The sequence below is a fragment of the Podarcis gaigeae genome, assembly GCF_964106915.1.
Source record: "Podarcis gaigeae genome assembly, chromosome: 2".
Classification (NCBI taxonomy): domain Eukaryota; kingdom Metazoa; phylum Chordata; class Lepidosauria; order Squamata; family Lacertidae; genus Podarcis; species Podarcis gaigeae.
Window position 1 is genome coordinate 94680777 of NC_139679.1, and position 18796 is coordinate 94699572.

The 18796-nt window shown below is 41.1% G+C and overlaps 1 protein-coding gene across 5 annotated transcripts in view; it reads right to left on the minus strand.

The window, feature by feature from the left end:
• CNTN6 (contactin 6) overlaps positions 1 to 18796 on the minus strand; it is a 190311-nt gene that overhangs the window by 118239 nt on the left and 53276 nt on the right. For all 5 annotated transcript variants that reach the window (XR_014560479.1, XR_014560480.1, XM_083723402.1 and 2 more), the window contains exon 3: positions 1421 to 1547. Coding sequence is in view for 3 of the 5 variants with exons in the window: in XM_083723402.1 (XP_083579528.1) it covers positions 1421 to 1547 (127 nt within the window). In the remaining 2 variants the exon portion in view is untranslated. The remainder of the gene's footprint in view (positions 1 to 1420; positions 1548 to 18796) is intronic.

Below are 18796 nucleotides of genomic sequence, written 5' to 3' on the forward strand. Positions count from 1 at the left end.
ATATAAAATATAAAATATAAAATATAAAATATAAAATATAAAATATAAAAAATATAAAATATAAAATATAAAATATAAAATATAAAATATAAAATATAAAATATAAAATATAAAATATAAAATATAAAATATAAAATATAAAATAATGGCAGCATGTGAGGCAGTAGGGAAGGACTGAATAGTTGGGCAAAGCTTGGAGTGAGGAAACCACATAGCTTTGATAAAGTGCTTTGAGGTGGTGGGGCAACTTAACTTAGTTAATATTCCCTGGCTTTTGGCAGGGGTCCTAATAGTTAGAAAAGTTCCAGGCTTCCTTGCTAAGGGAATAAGGCATTCACCAGCTGTCCCCTGGAGTAAAGACAGGAGATTAGGGACTCTGAAGGAACCACTGCTGGTGCCACTGCTGCCCTGCTCCCCCAATCAATGCCCAGCCCAAAAAGAGTGCCAGGCAGGATTCAGGCAGTGCTCTAGGAGCACAGAGTTCTGAAGTTGAAAGGAACAGGAGGTGGTACAGCCTTGTTGCCAGCAGCAAAGCCCAACCTTTTCTGGTAATCTCCTACTGTGACAACAGAGGGGCAAGCTCAGATCTACCTGGGTCTTCTGCAGTGGAGTGTTGGGAGTCAGAAAAAGCAGTGCCACATCTTTGAGCCCAGCAGGTGGGGCAGTGGCTCTGCAGGTTCATCTTGTGGCAGTTCATATGGACCTGGGTCTGCGTTCTCTTCCGCTTCAGACTCCTGGTCCCTGAGACCTCCTACATTTCTTTTTGGAATTGTTTTCTAACTAGGTTGTGGGTTTGGGCCGGGGACTTGGCACTTGATTTTTAAAAGATAGCCCAAACCTTTCCCTCCATTTTTTCATGGTGTATCTCCCTCCCCGCTGCATTGCTGGAAGAAAAAAACCCCTGAAGCCACATCCCATAAACCCTGTATTTCACATCTTGACTTATTTGACTCATAGCCAATTATACCTGTACTTAAGTTTTAAAGTAAGTTTTTGTTATTCTGTGGAACACAAAAATGGAATTTAAAATAACTTTTGAAAATTTAGCTTAATGCTGTAAATGGGCCTTGTCATTATCACTTCAGTACTGTTAAATGAACATATCAAATTATGTTTTTCTACAGAGAGAGAAACGAAGCTAAAGAGTAAGAGATGAGAGAGAAGGAATGGGGATGATGCATAGAGAGTTTTTGCATGCAGAATTTATGACAGGAATTCCTTGTTCCCATCACAAACGCCTATTGTGATTAAAACTAAGCAGTTCAGCCTTCTTTCTTTTTGTCTGTCACCACATCAATGTTCATTTCTTACATTTTTGCTGCTGAGTCTTCATTTGAAAAATTGTAGAACCGAGTGATATTCCATTAACCTCTTCTTAAAGCCATTCAAAATGGTAACAGTTGAAAAACAAAAACCTTACCTGTAGATTGGCAAAGGATGTCCTTTAGCTGTACAGTTCAAAATTACTTCTGGATCTTCAGAACTCACTGAGTAAATGACATCAAATGGCTCTTGAATAAAAATAGGTCCATGTGAAGTTTCTTCATCTGTGAGATGAAACAACAATTGAAAATTAATATTCTTTTTCCAGTTAAAGCCCAACTAATGTGGATTCTGTGTTACACCCTTGAGTTCCATTGGCCACTTTTTACCAAGGAAATACTTTCTGCAGAAATATAACATATAATATATATAATTTATTATTTGTACCCCGCCCATCTGGCTGGGTTTCCCCAGCCACTCTGGCCGGCTTCCATAGAAACAAAAAATACACTAAAATATCACACGTTAAAAACTTCCCTGAACAGGGCTGCCTTAAGATGTCTTCTGAATGTCAGGTAGTTGTTTATCGCTTTGACATCTGATGGGAGGGCGTTCCACAGGGCAGGCGCCACTACCAAGAAGGCCCTCTGCCTGGTTCCCTGTAGCTTTACTTCTCGCAATGAGGGAACCGCCAGAAGGCCCTCGGCGCTGGACCTCATTGCTTTTGATGCACACATTGGGGTGGGACAAAAAGAAATGACTCTTCAACAGCATACAAGCAATTGCCTCATTTTATCATCACAACAGCCCTGTGAGATGTTAGGTTGAAAGATCAAGTACAAGTTGTTTTATGACCAATGACCAATATCAAGATAAACACCTCCCCCCAAGCTTCTAAATTCAATGACTGCAGTTTTCTGGTTGAAAGACTAGCTTCAACACCATGGATTTGGTGAGGTGCACAGCTGAGAAAGCATTTGAATTTTCCCACACTCTGTTCCCTAGACCAGGGGTAGGAAAGCATAAGCTGGTTTGATTGTGACCCTCCAAACCACTCTGTTTGGCCCTTAGAGTTTTTCCCCATGTCACACAGCTCTACTGACCCTACATTGCACCCTCCTTGAGTTTTTGCCTGGCTGAAATGTCCTTGAGTACTCATAATGCTTTTTCCTTCCCTGGATGAAACATAGGAGTAAAACTTGTATTAATTGCTCCACCCACTTTTCCTCTGAACCTACCCACCACTGCTATGGGACCCCTGGAAAGTTGCCCAAAAGGGAATGTGGCCTTCTGGATGAAAAAAAAATCTCTACCCATGGGACGTGGGTGGTGCTGTGGTCTTAACCACAGAGCCTAGGGCTTGCTGATCAGAAGGTCGGCGGTTCAAATCCCTGCGGCGGGGTGAGCTCCCATTGCTCGGTCCTTGCTCATGCCAACCTAGCAGTTCGAAAGCACATCAAAGTGCAAGTAGATAAATAGGTACCACTCCGGTGGGAAGGTAAACGGTGTTTCCGTGTGCTGCTCTGGTTTGCCAGAAGTGGCTTAGTCATGCTGGCCACATGACCCAGAAGCTGCACGCCAGCTCCCTTGGCCAGTAAATCAAGATGAGCACCGCAACCCCAGAGTCGTCCGCTACTGGACCTAATGGTCAGGGGTCCCCTTTATCTTTACCCATGCTCTAGTGTCTTTCAATACGCTGCAAAAAAACATGAATAGGTTGGTATGCTTGGGGCAGAATGGGGATAGATTTTCATCTCCTATATGGATAGTATGAAAAATCTGTGCCCCCCCGCCCCCATTATTGGACCTCAGCTGCCATCAGCCCCAGCCAGCATGATCAATGATTGGCAAGATGGTCCAACATAATCTGGAGAGCCAAAAGTGCCCAATCCCTGCTGTATGGGCAGGTTCTCTTTATAGCTGAGCAGAAGTCCAGGCAGGCAGGCAAGCAAGCAAGCAGTGTAAGTCTGAACACGATTCAAATATCCAACATTCATCTGCCCTTAATACCACATCACCTCCCTGCTTTCATAACCAAGGTTTTATAAATATATAGCACTCAATGCCCTTTATTTCAAAATCTTACATGGGGAAATTGCCTCCAGCCTATCCTAGATAGTCTGCTGGCAATTTCCTCTTCCCACACAGCAGCAAACATTTCATGTCTGATTGATAATAACACCTCATTTCTTGAAGATTTGTGGGGCTTATTTACATAATGAAGGTGAGGAAAGGCCCTTGTTTGTATCCCTGCGTCATACAGATGGCTCTTACCTCCACCTTGCCCGTATCTTGCTTGAGCAGAAAGATCCTTGAGCATGTCCTGGAAAGCAAGGCAAGGGGCTTGCTCTGTCAAAATGAGATTGATAGAACCAGCCAATCAGGCAATTATGCCAGCGTAGATTGTCATGACCTTAAAATCCCATGTTAGCAAGCATCCAATTTTGTTTCCTGCATGCATATTTTGAATTCTGTAATCCACACTATAATTTAAAATGTTCAAAAACCAAGCAACCTGTTGTTGTTTTTTCCCTGGGTTTTTCACAAATCCTGTGTCAAATTTCATGGAATTTGCAACTCAACTCTCTCTGTATTTACTTTAAACTTACTAATTACATAGGACTTATTCCTACAGTCTGACCATAGGCACATAGCTGTAGATCTGGCTTTGGAAGCCATGGCGTTCCACCGTTGCTCAATGAATAATCCACAGAGCAGGTTGCAGCCGTACTAAGAACCACATTCTGCATCCCCGTTTGCCCCATGGGAAGACTTGCAGCAGTAACTAGGACTTGCCACTTAATCTTGTCCACCTTTGGCTTCTCCCAGTTTCTCATTTTTTTCCTTTCTTAAGTTCAGTTCTCCACATTTCTGTATCACTTTGCAAAGAGAAGCGTGCATGAAAATGAATCAGCCTTTTTGTGTCAATTTCTCCTTATACACTTTTTGTATGCATATTTGCCTAAAATACACATTTTTGCAAAGCACATTTCGCCTAATATTTATATTTTCTATAATATATGACATTTCCCACTAATATATTCATTTTACACACACTTTGACCCAGTATTTGCATTTTTGAACATATTACTTGACTAGAGAACAGCACTGCCAAATCTGGAGGAGTATGAATTTCAAAGGATGCCCGTGTTTCAGTTCACATATTATTCTGGAAATTGTAAATTAGGTAAATTCATCTTGATATGTGAACTGTTATTGCTTTGCAAAAATGGGGAAGGAAGAGAGAGAGAGTCCTCTGCTTTCACCACCACATTACAGAAAGCAGATGTTGAAACACCTGTAGTTCATAATTTAGAAACAGGTATGGGTTGAGGAAATGAATGGGTATGACCAAAAGAGTAATCCTAAGTATGGGAGGAGGGCTTCAGTTATGCCAATGTAAAGGACACCAGATCCATACTCCATGGAGGAGCAGGGCTGAGTCTAAGTCTGAGTCTAAGTCTACTTTGGGCTGGGTCTAAGTATGGCAGAGGGCTTAAATGCTGGTTGAGCCCACAGATCTGCTCCATCCTAATGGCATTGTGCCTTAGTACCCCACTGTACTTAACAAGCTCATTATTGGAGGCCTGAGTGCTCCATTTCCAAATACGGTGGCAATTCTTTTCTTTTTTTAACATTACTTGTATCAAATGAAGACTTATATCAGTGAAAGATTGTTCAACACACTTAAAAAAGCTAAAAATTACTTATGTTCTACTATATCTCTAGAGCATTTAATGAGTTCAGAAATTTTAGTGACTAAAAGTTCCGCACTGGAGGATGTAGATTATGAAAAGTTAATTTACCTTTTTATATATTTTTTTGCAACGGAAGTGTCAAAGAAAATATGTGTGAATTTTATGAATGCTTTATGAAAATCTTTGAATTTTCATTCCTTTTGTTCCTTCAAAGAGAGTTTACTTTCAATTGGAGGTGTTTTCATTTTTACTTCTACATACACATAAATCATTAATTAGAAATGAAAAAGTACATTTTAATAATACAATAGTTAAAAAATATAACCCATGTTAATAGCGAACTCATTCTTATGCATTTAGTTTGGTCATATTTTCAGAAAGTCACATTTATGTAGGTGAATGATTATGCCCCTCCTCAAGCCATAAAGTTGCCAATGTTGTCTTTTTTATACTACTTTTCTTATCCTTGTTAAATTTAGCAATCATTTGGTGTACCTAAGCCCATGTGTATAAATCTTGCTACTACAGAACAGAATACTTCTGAAACTCATTTATCTAGTGGCCCTCTGTAGCAACTGATTATTTAACAATGTCCACAATCCATAGAGCTACTGCATTATCTTCTTAAAGAAGAAGCCAGTTAAGAACAAATACTTCATTAACTATTGAAGTATTGAACTGGGGAGAGGGAGCAGGGACCACAATAACTTACTATCTTAGACCTGGATCTGCCTTGCTGTGAGCTACCTCAACTACAGGTATGTGCCTTTTCAAGCAGGAAGTGGGTGACTGTCACTTTGTGTGAGACCAGCTCGATGGTCCAGCAATTACTTCAAATATATCCACGGACAACAGAAGTTTTCTTAGGTGTCTTCAACAGGATTGCCTTTCCCAAACTGGACAAGAGACATAACGCCCTGTGACAAACTACTTTGGAGTCTCTGCCCCATAGTTTTAAAAGTGGTTTGTCGTGTAGTATAAGAAACTAACACTTAAGAAGCATAATGCTAATGCACTAGTGGGTGTACGCTGCTAGCGTTCTGGGATTGTGAGATATGATTAATATCCTTTATGGATGATATGATGGAACCAATGTTGCCTATGGCCCTGTTTAGTTGTCTTCTTGTATGCAGTAAACATGACAGTCAGGAGCAACTTAACCAGCTGACATTGATGTGTCCCACTGGCCCCACCAAGTAACTGGAAGGGTTGGCAGGAGCAAACTCAGAAGTGCCTCTTTCAGAGCAGGCATAGGCAAACTTGGCCCTCCAGCTGTTTTGGGACTACAGCTCCCACCATCCCTAGCTAACAGGACCAGTGGTCAGGGATGATGGGAGTTGTAGTCCCAAAACATCTGGAGGGCCGAGTTTGCCTATGCCTGTTTTAGAGCTTCTTTCCAATGCACAGGGGTCTGTGGGTCAATTGGGCATGGCAATGTTGGGCCAGGCTCTTACTCTTAATCATAGCAATGCTCCCCCTTCCATGCATTTTGTGGATTTATTTTTTATTTACTTCATATAATTTATGCCTCACTTCATGGTAAGAAACATCAAGGCGGTTTATAAAAAGATAACACTATAAAACCAGGGGAAATTACAATTCATTAAAACATACAAGAAGTTTAATGTTAAAGCAGATTAAAATTCACATCATGTGTGGGGTGTAGCTCAATAGTAGAGTATCTGCTCTCCCAGCAAAAAGTCCCAGGTTTAACCCTGAGCATCTTTAGGTAGGGCTGAGAACGTCACCTGCCTGAAACCATAGAAAGACCCTGTCAGTCAGTGTAGACAATACTAAGCTAGATGGAACAGTGGTGGACTTTCATGTCTCAAATTTCAGTGGGGCCCTGTGTGACATCATAATCTAGCACCCCACTCCTTCCATTAGTGACCGCACCTGCTCCAGCCACCTCACCTGCCGTGCTCCCCTAGTCTGGATGGACCAATGATCTGATTTGGTATGAGACATGTTCCAAACAGGGCATTAGGTATGTTCTAATGACAGCATTAGGGACACAGGTGGCGCTGTGGGTTAAACCACAGAGCCTAGGGCTTGCCGATCAGAAGGTCGGTGGTTCGAATCCCTGTGACGGGGTGTGCTCCTGTGGCTTGGTCCCAGCTCCTGCCAACCTAGCAGTTCGAAAGCACATTAAAGTGCAAGTAGATAAATAGGTACCGCTCTGGTGGGAAGGTAAACGGCGTTTCTGTGCGCTGCTCTGGTTCACCAGAAGTGGCTTAGTCGTGCTAGCCACATGACCCGGAAGCTGTACGTCGGCTCTCTCGGCCAATAAAGCGAGATGAGCGCCACAACCCCAGAGTCGGTCACGACTGGACCTAATGGTCAGGGGTAACTTTACCTTTAATGACAGCATTAAGTTATATTCAGATTTGCGACGACAGATTTCTATTAGATAATGCCAGAGAACCCATTTCCTTTGCTAACATCTTCTTTTAAATGTAGAAATCTGCCCATGAACAAACTCTAGATATTCTACGTAGCTTTGTTTCTGAGAAGAGAAGCATTTAACAAAATGCAGCGGGTGTCTGAATGGCACTTGGCTGAGTAGCCTTAAGGAATATCATTGTGAACGATAACATGCATTAGCTGTTTGGCTAGAATCATCTTAGTTTGACCTGGGGCTTACACTAATATTGGAAACTAGAAGGTGGGATGATGCCTGACAATTGTATTTTCCCTCATAATCTCAGAGGATATTGGAAGGATTCTGACTAGGCACACGAGAGGAAGGTCTACATCCAGAAGGGCAATAATTGTTGCAGGCCAAGGGTGGGGAGATTATGAAGAGAATATCAAAACGTATATACGTTTGTTATACTCATAAAATAAAGAAAAACCTATCTAAGGGGAAAAAAGGAGAGCTGCCACCATGTAGTATGTCAGATCAGTAACAGGCTGAGATGAACTAGCGGCTGTAAAGTTAAAGCATTAAACTTGTCTGAACAGGATGGCATGTTGTAAGTGACATAACAGGCCATAAAATGTAGTAAATCATATATATTTTTAAAATGCTGTCTATTTCCATAAAGCCTCTTTCAGCCCACCAAACTCAGAAAGCTTTCGTTAACTGGAATGAGAACCCCCAAGCATTTTCTGATTTAACTTTAACTAATGGGCATGAATTAGGTCTACACTGAATCAAGTTAGGTTGCCACCTTGATTCTGGAAATTGATTTGTAGGCCTTTAACAAATGTGTAACCACCTGAAATACTTTTCTTCCCTCCCTCTGTCGCCCAAGAGCAGGATAAGCCCTAGTCTGAAGCTGCCTGGTTTTCCCTTTGGGTCTTCATCTGCTGTACTCCAATCCAGGGAGATGCAGAAAATCACACTTAACATTCATATCAGCTCACCAGAGGTCTAAACACAGACTACTACAATAATTCAATCCTGTAACAAAACAGCCATAGTCTGCTCCCTGCCTTCTTCTTTTAAAGCAGCAGTACACACACACACACACACACACACACACACACACACACACTAATTGTGTGTGTGTGTGTGTGCATGTGTTTTTCAGCAAAGTAGACAGGCCACATGCATCACTAAAAATAAAAATGCATATACTAATTTATATATATAGGTGCATATTTAGAAATAATTGCTATAATTTAATACTATAGTTAATAGAAAACACTATAGAATGGAACACTCAACCACACCTCCTGTCTGTAATAATACAGTGGAGTATATTGCCTCCTTCTGGCAAATTGTGCGGCCAAGCTGGTGCCAAATGTATTGCTCTGCTTTCCTTTGGACTACATCAGCGTGGCTAAGATGGGGGTATTGTCATCTGGGCAACCCAAGACCTCCCATACACACTGGCCAGGTTTGTACCCTGAAGAGGTCACAGCCACAGCAGGCGCTGTGATTCTCTAGAAGTTTGACTTCGCGTCCAGAGGTGAATTACATTGTCTCTCAAGACAGACGGATGCCAACAACAACAATATTGTGGGGGCAGGATGGGACAAAGGGGTGCACGGCCTGGTCCCTAAGCTGTGGATTCACCCCTCCCCCCTTTTCCTTTTGGAAAATTGCCTTTTTAATTTGTGAAATGAGAGACAATGACAACCTCCATTTAAAGAATGACAACTTGCTTTAAGAACAGGCATGGCTTAAGTACAGGACCTCTTAAAAGTTCGGTGAATAAGGCAAAGCAAGTACTCAACAAAAGCCTCATCATTTGGAAAAGCCTTCAAAAGTCTGCTCACTCAAGACTTTCCCTGATGATTTTTCATTATCACAATCACCCAATAATTACTTAAGTGGTCCTGGAAATACAGCAACAGCCTGTATAGTATACTCAGACACATACACAAACAACAGCTGCCAGCACAGCCTCCATAATGTTCCTGGACTTTTAATGGACAAATTTGGAAACCTGATGGACGTCAAACAGCGTATAAAATATAGGAGCATATGGACAAAAGAGGACACCCGCCCATTCTTCAACAGTGGTAGACTCCAAATTAGCAGTAGCTTAAACTATTGTAATTGCACTTCAGACAAACCATGTTTCCTTGTCATCAAAGAAGAGTTTCTTCTCAGCTTCCTTAGGGTATAATATAGAATGGGTTGTGCAAATGAAACATTTATTTTAAAGAACACGTTGGGTTTATTTTTTAAGAAGAAAGCAAAGCAAAGCAAAACACCTGCGTGGAAACTAGAGCTAAGCTGAAAGAATCCCTCCCACCGAGTCCCATCTCTCTTTGACAAGCCAGAAAAAGAACTTTCTCCGAGCATTCTCACTGTTGTTTTTTTAAGAAGCAGCTGTCATTTTCCCTACACAGTGCCCTGGAGTGATGCCAGGTCTGGGACATTGTGGAGGATGCGAAACAGTTACCAGGCTGCCAACACTGTCGGTGCTACTGCTGGTTAGAGTGGCAGCGGGGAGAAACCTCAGGAAAAAAGAAAGAAGCTGTGCAATTGCCACCGCTAAGGGTAGGTCTCACCCCTGAGAAACTGAAAAAGCTTCTCCCCCTTTCCTGCAAGAAGAGAAATCTGCCCACAGATAGGGTAGAGAATTTGTTTGTTATATGAAACCGTCTTAAACCAATATAAAGATTAACAGAGTGAGGCTAGCATATGGAAAATCACATTTTGTTTCATAATCATAAATTGTCAGAGGATTTAATTATGTTTATATTCCTTTTTTTTGTTTTGCATAGGCTGCAAATTTTTCTTTTGTATGCAGTTGTGGGAATCAGTTCCAGTTCATTTTGGTTTTCTGCTCCGTTGCTATTATTGGCGCCAACGATACAGCAAAAGCAAACGTATGCAGTGCTAAATATACTCATATTCAGGCATTCATATAAACATGACTAACTGGTATGAATATGTATGTTGTACACTCATTTGGCAATGGCCAAGCTGGGCTCAGACAACAGTGGGTCCCTATGGGTCAGGTTGGATGGGGAATGAGGCAGGCATTAGGAGGAAAACCTACAAAAAGCCTGAGACTTACCTCACTGATGGCTGCATCTTCTGCATCTTCCCAGGAGAAGGTTGGCAACCATCAAGGTGTAACTTTCCCGCTTGCCTGATACCCTACCCTGCACTGATCCTGTGGAGCAGAGGGACTGATCATCTGGGGTGCATGCTTAAATAGGCTTTACCCTAATTAAACATTGCTCCCACTTCCTGAACTAACTGGAACTGGATCTGAGGTCTAACGGGTGGCCCCTGGATTAGCCAATTTTAGGGTAAACAGCAGGGGTGTGAAATTTCTGGCAGGCCAGATGTTGTGGGACTCCAATTAGTCCCAAGGTAATGTGGTCAATGATCAAGGATGATGGGAGTGTTTATTAACTGCACATTTATAAACCATTTTTGCAGTCAAAAGTTACCAAAGTGGTATACAATACAATGAATTAATAGAGAAAACATTACAAGCTTGGTACGCATGTCACCGTGAGCTCCTTGGAGGAAAAGTGGTGTAAAAATAAAAATAAAACATACATTTTGAAAATAGTTTAAATATAACTTAGAATAATCCTTTTATCATCTGATAGCTCCCTGGTACAAACAGGAGCTATTGCAAAGGTGCAAAGTGTAATCATAATTATATGGGGAATATCAGGAAACAATACAATTTTTTTCAAAACGTAGCCTTAATGAATGGCATCTTTGCAGTTCAGGCAAGCTAGTCCCTATAATGTGGTTTGCTGATTGAGGAAAGATACAGAACACCAGGAATAGCTTTCTAACATGTTCCATAATGATACACTTTGTAAAAACATAACAGAAATGGAAGCTTTTACAGCTGCCCACAATGACCTACAGGTTACGTAAATAAATACCTGATACACTCTCAATAATTGTTTCTGTTCCCTTCCCCCCCCCGGAACAATGTTATCTTTTGAACTTTTGCCCACATTGTGAATAAAAATAGAAAATGATCTGTTTAATTGTGTTGTATTTTTTAACAGTCGCTATATAGTAAACATTTACTAATAAAATCTAATAAAGGGAGAAAATGCTGCTTGAACATTTTTTTTATTAAGTGAGTGTAAAGATGACAATATAGCTTTGCAGTGAAATTTCAAGAGCTCATTCTCCTCCATCTCCTTCCCCAGTAGTGGAAGATTACCGAACAAACTAGGTGCTGTGCTGAAAAATTCTCACACTATCCCACCCCCTGCCCCAGCCAGTCACCCCTCCACTGATTAATGGGGAAAGAAATAGCATTAAGAATGATAAAGGAGAAGAGAAAATGTTGGTGAAATTCTCATCGGCAGAGTATTTGCTGACCTTACCTTACCTTTGAGTTGCCCAAGAAGTGTATCTGTCAAGTCTTTCATTCTACAAATCATCTCACCAGCAGTCTGTACTTGGTTGCTTTCCTAGGTGCTTGCCCTTCAATTAAAGCCCCTGGGAAGCCTGTGGGGTTTTTTCAGATCAGGAAATGCACACACACCCCATTCTTGGCCACCTTGCATTGATATGGTACATTTATGAAAGTATATTGCTTAATGTCTATGAATTCTATCTCTGATATAACCCATCTAAGTGCATCCTGTGCCTGTTTAGCCAGAAATGTGCACTAAGACTAACTCTTGGATAAAAATGCACAGGACTGCAGCCTAAAGCTTACATTTGAATTTAACAAAAGTGTTTGATATGAATGTCCAGGAAGATATCAATTTTGCACATCCTCAAGTAAAAGGTGTCATAGATCAGAATTCACAGAGTTGCAATCCTCAACACTCTTAACAAACTACAGTTCCCAGGATTCTTTGCAGGGGGCGGGTTGTGGTTTCAGTGTGCTTTGGATGTGTTTTAAATGTACGGTATGGATCTGCCCTAACACTAGTACTACTCTGGAAATTATTTAATATGTGGCTGCAAGTAGGTTTTGACTATCCATTCAGCAGACAAGCATGCATGTACACTGTGCATATGGAGCAAAGGTAAGATGAAATAATATAGGATTTGTTAATTATTATTTTTTAAAAAATCTTGTAAGACCACATATAAGAAAGCCCAAAATGATATTTCTAGCTACAATGAAATTCCATGATATCACTACATTGACTGCACAGTCCTTTACTACTATTGTGCAAGATGCATGAAAGATAAAGTCTTTTCTTTTGTGCAGGTGATTTGTTTTATGTCATGAACTTGGCCATGTCCTTCAGACACCAAAGTATTGCTGAAGCAGACATCTAATTACAGAGACAAATCTTCACCAGCAAGTTAGGGGGATGTGTCTTTATGATGTATAGTAATCCTGACATGAATTCTTCTCAATGGAATGTCATTAGTTTTGTGTTCCCAGTCAAGACAAATAAATAATAATGAACCCTTTTTCCAATCTACTGCACAAGCATTTTGTTCCCTGCAATCCGACTTATAAGGGAGACCTAGATTTTGTGGCAGATACTGTACGCTGCATTGTACTGTCGTAATATTCATCTGCCACTATTGCCAAACTAACTGAAGGTTTAATTCAATAATTTACACTGCAGAAGGAGATAATAGCTATAACATTTAATACCCTGTCAGTTAAATAAATCCCACACTTTATACTTCAGTTACTTTTACAGAGTAAAAGACAATTGGGTTTAGTAATATGAGAGGGAGGATAATTTAGCATCCCCTCCCCACCCAATAGAGTGCATCTATTTTTGATTAAGGTTGTCAGAATATCCTCTAGCTAAGGCTAAACAAAAAACCCCTCCATGGTCCTGGAATGTAACCCATTATTTCAACTTCTTCCAGTCAATGAATAAGAAAGGAGCCACAACAATGGAAAGCAAAACATGGGATGCTGTCCATCTTGAAAAACATTATGTGTAGCCTATGATCACAGATGTATTTGCCATCAGTGACTACTTGGCTGGCAGGTGAGAAGTGAAAGCAAAGCTCATTGAGGGAACTGGAAATGTGAAGCATTAGAGCTACATGCAAGAAGAAACATTGGGCTGCTGCCAACAATTGGATGCTTCTGTCATATTGTCTCCTTCCCATCCATAACAAGTAGTAAACAATATTCTGGCCTTGTTCATAAATATGGCAGCATTCCCAATTACAGCCCCAGTTTGCACACCATGGTAAACTACAGTCAGTAGTTTACCTCGAATGCTCAGACAGCACCCTCTTCTCTCCAGCCCATGGGGAAAGCAAACCATAATCCCTGGTTTGGTGCTAATCCAAAACAGGGATTGAGGATTGCTTCATTCCAGACAAAGCTACTAAACCAAGAACAGCTTTACATTATTGTTGTTTGGAGTGGCATAAACCACAGTCCCTGGTTCAGGGATCATGGTGTTTTGCTTCTTCCCACACAAACAGGGTGGAGCAGGATCCACCTGCACATTCAGAGTATTTATCCAACAAAGTCATCTTGTTGGTGCAATGACTTCCACCTGCACAATGAGACTTCTCCTTGCCCTGCATGACCCTGTTCTGGAGACTTGGGGAAATCCCCAGACCAGATTTTGAGAGTGTGCAGAGAGCAAACAGGAAGTCCTATTGTGCAGGTGGAAATCCTTGTGCTAAGGGAATGATTTCAAATGAAATATGGAATTGGGTTTTTTGTTGTTTGTTAATTGCCAGTATTTCTACAATGTTCCCATCAGTAGAATAGTGATGACATAAGGCTTGTCACTGGGCCAGTTCATTAACCAAAGTCAGCACTGGCATGGAGTTTTCAGTGATTCTAGTGTTTGTATGAGTTCAATATAACAACCAGCTTTTGAAATCTTGAATAAGCCCTCCATTTGGAAGCAATTAATTTTGCAGCCCAGAGTACCGTTCAAGAAAGAAATCATCAGAATGCACAAAGATACATTAAAGATTTTTCAGACAGTAAGTCGTTGATTGCTTGTAGATAATTGACAACTGGATGTGGAAAACTTGAAAAGTAAATCATTTCAAGCAATTAGGGCAATGTAAAACCAAGCAATATTAAAGGCAAGGCTGCATTTTTTTACATCTATAATTTGGGGGGAAATGCAAGTGATATTAATTTTAGAAATAGTACAAGACCCTTAAGATTAATAGTTAGAGTGTTCTATGAATATTTATTTGAGCAATGGGATGCTTCATATGATCCCATTGATACAAGATAAAGATTGATTACTCATTGAAAAATAATTGAACCAAAGCAATTCAAATCTTATGTGTCAAAAGGAGGAAAGGAACAGAGCAGAAAGGCTCCCACATTGCAAACTACTCTAGTAATTTGAATGCTTTGCCAAATATGCCAAAGCATAATTGTGTACTTTTCATATAATACATAATTAATATATGGGATTTATTGCCACACAGTATACTAATAGCCATTAGTTTACTTTGGAGAAAGGCCTAAGGCTTATCTATGGGTCATAGATCTGAAGCAATAAGCTGAGTCTTTTGCTGGCCGTTATCTTAATAGAATCATAGAATTGTAGAGTTGCAAGGGATGACAAGGGTCATCCAGTACAACCCCTTGCAGTTCAGGAATCTTTTGCCCAACATGGGACTTGAACCCATGAACCTGAGATTAAGAGTCTCATGCTCTACCAACTGAGCTTACCCACCACCCTCACATATAGGAAGACCTGTGACCTCCCCAAGGCAAATCTGCCCCTCCCACAGTGGGATAAGGCGAAGCAAAGTCTCCATTAATCATCCATTCATGTTCAAAGGCAATCTTTGTCTGAGTATCAAATTCTAGGGACAGATAAGGGGGAATGAGTCACAAGACCAAGATGCACATGATCGGCACCATAAAGACAGCAGAAAACCTAGTTCAAGAAGAATTAACTTCCTGTGGTCCCAGTTCTTCTCTTCAGAGAAGGTGACATCAAGGAGCGTTCCTGACTCTAGTGTTACCCAGCACATAGTTAAACTATGGAACTTGCTCCTACAGGAGGCAGTGATGGCCACCAACTTGAATAGCTTTTAAAAGAGGGTTAGACAAATTCGTGGAGGATAAGGCTATCAACAGCTGTGAGCCATAATAGCTATGTTCTGTCTCTATGCTTGGAGGCAGTAGTGGTCCTGAGTATTAGATACTGGGAACTGCAGGAAGGGAGACTGCTCTAGTGCTCATGTCACGCTCGCAGGTTTCCCACAGGCATCTGGTTGGCCACTGTGAAAACAGGATGTTGGATTAGATGGACCATTGTTAGTCAGGGAGATAATGATATACCCTCTAGGACAGCTCTCATAGAAGACACCCTCTAAGCTCAAGAAGCACTAGTTTCATCTGCAGTGAGTGGCACAATTCCTATTTATTTTCTGAGAGCTACATGGCACATGATCATAGCTGGAGTCCATCAATGAGCTGTAAAATTGTGTAGAGAAAAATTCAAATGTTGCATTCAAACTGCTTTCAAAAGTCAACTGCCCATGTGTCGCTCTGATGCTCCTTATTAAGATGGTTGTGTTGAAACAGCATTTTGGTTCATTTCATTTGACTTGTTACATGACATGATGACTTGAACAATGGCTATCCTAAAAACTAGAATGTGTGTGTGTTCATGTATCTCTATATCTATCTGGCCCTGGGTTTAGAAGCACCTTAAAATGCAGACCAATACTTCATAAATAATAGAGCTAATAATAGAGCTTATTAGACAACAAGAAATCTACTACATTTGGCAATTGAATATTGTATATATATATATATATATATATGCTTTCGTAGATTTTCACGGGTACAGGAATGCAGGTTTTGGTGTCCTCGGGTGTCTTCCCGTGTAAAAGTTGGGGTGTCTAGGCGACGTTTCGACGAGGTCTCACTCGTCATCTTCAGGCTGGTGCTTTCGGCTTCTTGTTACTGGAACAGAGCGGGATCTCAATGTTTGAGTTCCTATAAATACTGTAGAGGGGGTGTGGTGTCTAGCCTCCAATGTTCTGGGCAGAGAGGAAGTTCCCAGGCTAGTGTGCCTTTTCTTCTTTTGTTCCTTAATTACTTGAGAGATACCTTGAGTGATTTCTTGAGTGATATCCTGAGTACCACTTAGGTGGGTCATTAGGTGTGGATTAGTTGCTAAAGTCTTTGTGTCTTGACCTCTTGAACTTAATTTTGCAGATTCCAAATTGCTCTTTAACACGGAACATCACCACAAGAGAATAATCATGGAAGCCATCGAGATAGAGAAACACCCTCACAACATGAACAAGCGTGACGACACATCCCGCTTGCCAGACATCTGGAAATTAGCCCTCCCCACAAAAACTGACACCAGATCCAGAGGCACACAGAACGCCAACACCAATCAACCACACCAGACCCAAACCCAGACCCTCTCCACAGATGAATTACTGACACCATCCAGTAGCCAATCCATGGTGGCACCTCCGGATGCTGCACCCCCCTGCAATCCCTACACAGATCTGGCTGACACAAGCCACAAAACCACAGCTCGCCCCTATACACGAAGCCAAGCCAAAGCACAACTAAGTGCAATACAGCCATCTTCTCAGGAAAACTCTTCACAAAGTTCAAGAGGTCAAGACACAAAGACTTTAGCAACTAATCCACACCTAATGACCCACCTAAGTGGTACTCAGGATATCACTCAAGAAATCACTCAAGGTATCTCTCAAGTAATTAAGGAACAAAAGAAGAAAAGGCACACTAGCCTGGGAACTTCCTCTCTGCCCAGAACATTGGAGGCTAGACACCACACCCCCTCTACAGTATTTATAGGAACTCAAACATTGAGATCCCGCTCTGTTCCAGTAACAAGAAGCCGAAAGCACCAGCCTGAAGATGACGAGTGAGACCTCGTCGAAACGTCGCCTAGACACCCCAACTTTTACACGGGAAGACACCCGAGGACACCAAAACCTGCATATATATATATATATATGCATTACTGCTAATTATACAGCAAAGGCCAAAACACAAAGTTGATAAATCATTACACAAAGAAAAATTAAAAATCTAAAACGCTGCTTTGCTTAACATATTACTTTGCTTTTATGTTTCACCATAGACAACAAAGCTTTATTTCTAAGATAATTAAAAAATATAATATTAATGATCACAAATATAATTGTTTCTCACAAACTATTAGTAGATAAAAAGCAACTTGAGAAAACCATAGATTTGTATGGTATTTCATTTTAGTCTGAGTGAAACAGGATGAATATCCTTTTATCAGGCACTGTATTAAAACCTTAAATTTCAGCTGAAGCTTTTATTCAGCTAGGTATATTGCATTTGCTCCAGTAAGTATGTAGGCTGGACTCTTTACAAATTTTGACTGGTTTATAGAGCTGAATTCCTTCAACAAAGTCTATGGCATGTGTGTGTGTGTGGCAATTAGCAAAAAACAAAAAACGGGAAGGGAGAAATATGCAGTATAATCCAGCAAAAAATAGGCTTCCCTTTGTGTATTGTCCTCAGGATGCTGCAAGGGGAAAAACCACAACCTTTTCCCTGCCTCCTTCCAACAACCTGTGGTTCACATGGTGCTTCTGTTTTCTGTACACACACTGGAAAAGGTAATCCTCTGTGTGACAGGGAACACAAGCATATACACATGGACACACACAGTCAGTCAGTCAGACAGACAGACATGAACACCTCTGGCAATATGTGCCTGCTCAACCCTTTGTCAAAAGTAGGCCTCTTAGGTGTGCATATGGGTTGCTACATAAGTCCTTCACATCAGAGGCTTTATACATCTCTGAACAACACATCCAATGATGTCACCCCATTAGGGCAATGACTTCTGCCTGCACAAGGGGATTCCTTTTCACTATCTTCTCCACCTCCAATCAGCTCTGGAGGCTTGTAGGATGCCAAATAACAGATTGTGGCATCCAGAAGGAGGAAAGGGAGAGGGAGTCTCATTGCAGAAGCAGAAGTTTTAGTGTTAACAGGACGTCTTTGTTCGCTAAAATCCATGGATTACCAAGCAAGGTATGCATGCTGAAAGGTGGCTGGGGAGACAGAAAAATGTGCTAAAGCTTCAGAGTTGACCCAGGATAAATTTCACAGATGGAAAAATAAGGTGTAGGATTCTTCTTCTACCTCTTTCTTGTCCTTGTGTACTTGTACCAGTACTAGGACCGGTAAGTGAGTGAGAAACTGCCTTTTTCAGCATATGGGAAGGATTAGGCTTTCCTCAACCACAGGATAAAACTAAAGGAACAGCCCCCAGTTGGCCTGATAAGTTCAGAAAGTAACTTGGTTTGGCAATGCACTTTCATTAACCATAGCAAGCAAAGTGATAGCCATTGAATCATAGAATCATAGAGTTGGAAGAGACCACAAGGGCCATCGAGTCCAACCCCCTGCCAAGCAGGAAACACCATCAGAGCACTCCTGACATATGGTTGTCAAGCCTCTGCTTAAAGACCTCCAAAGAAGGAGACT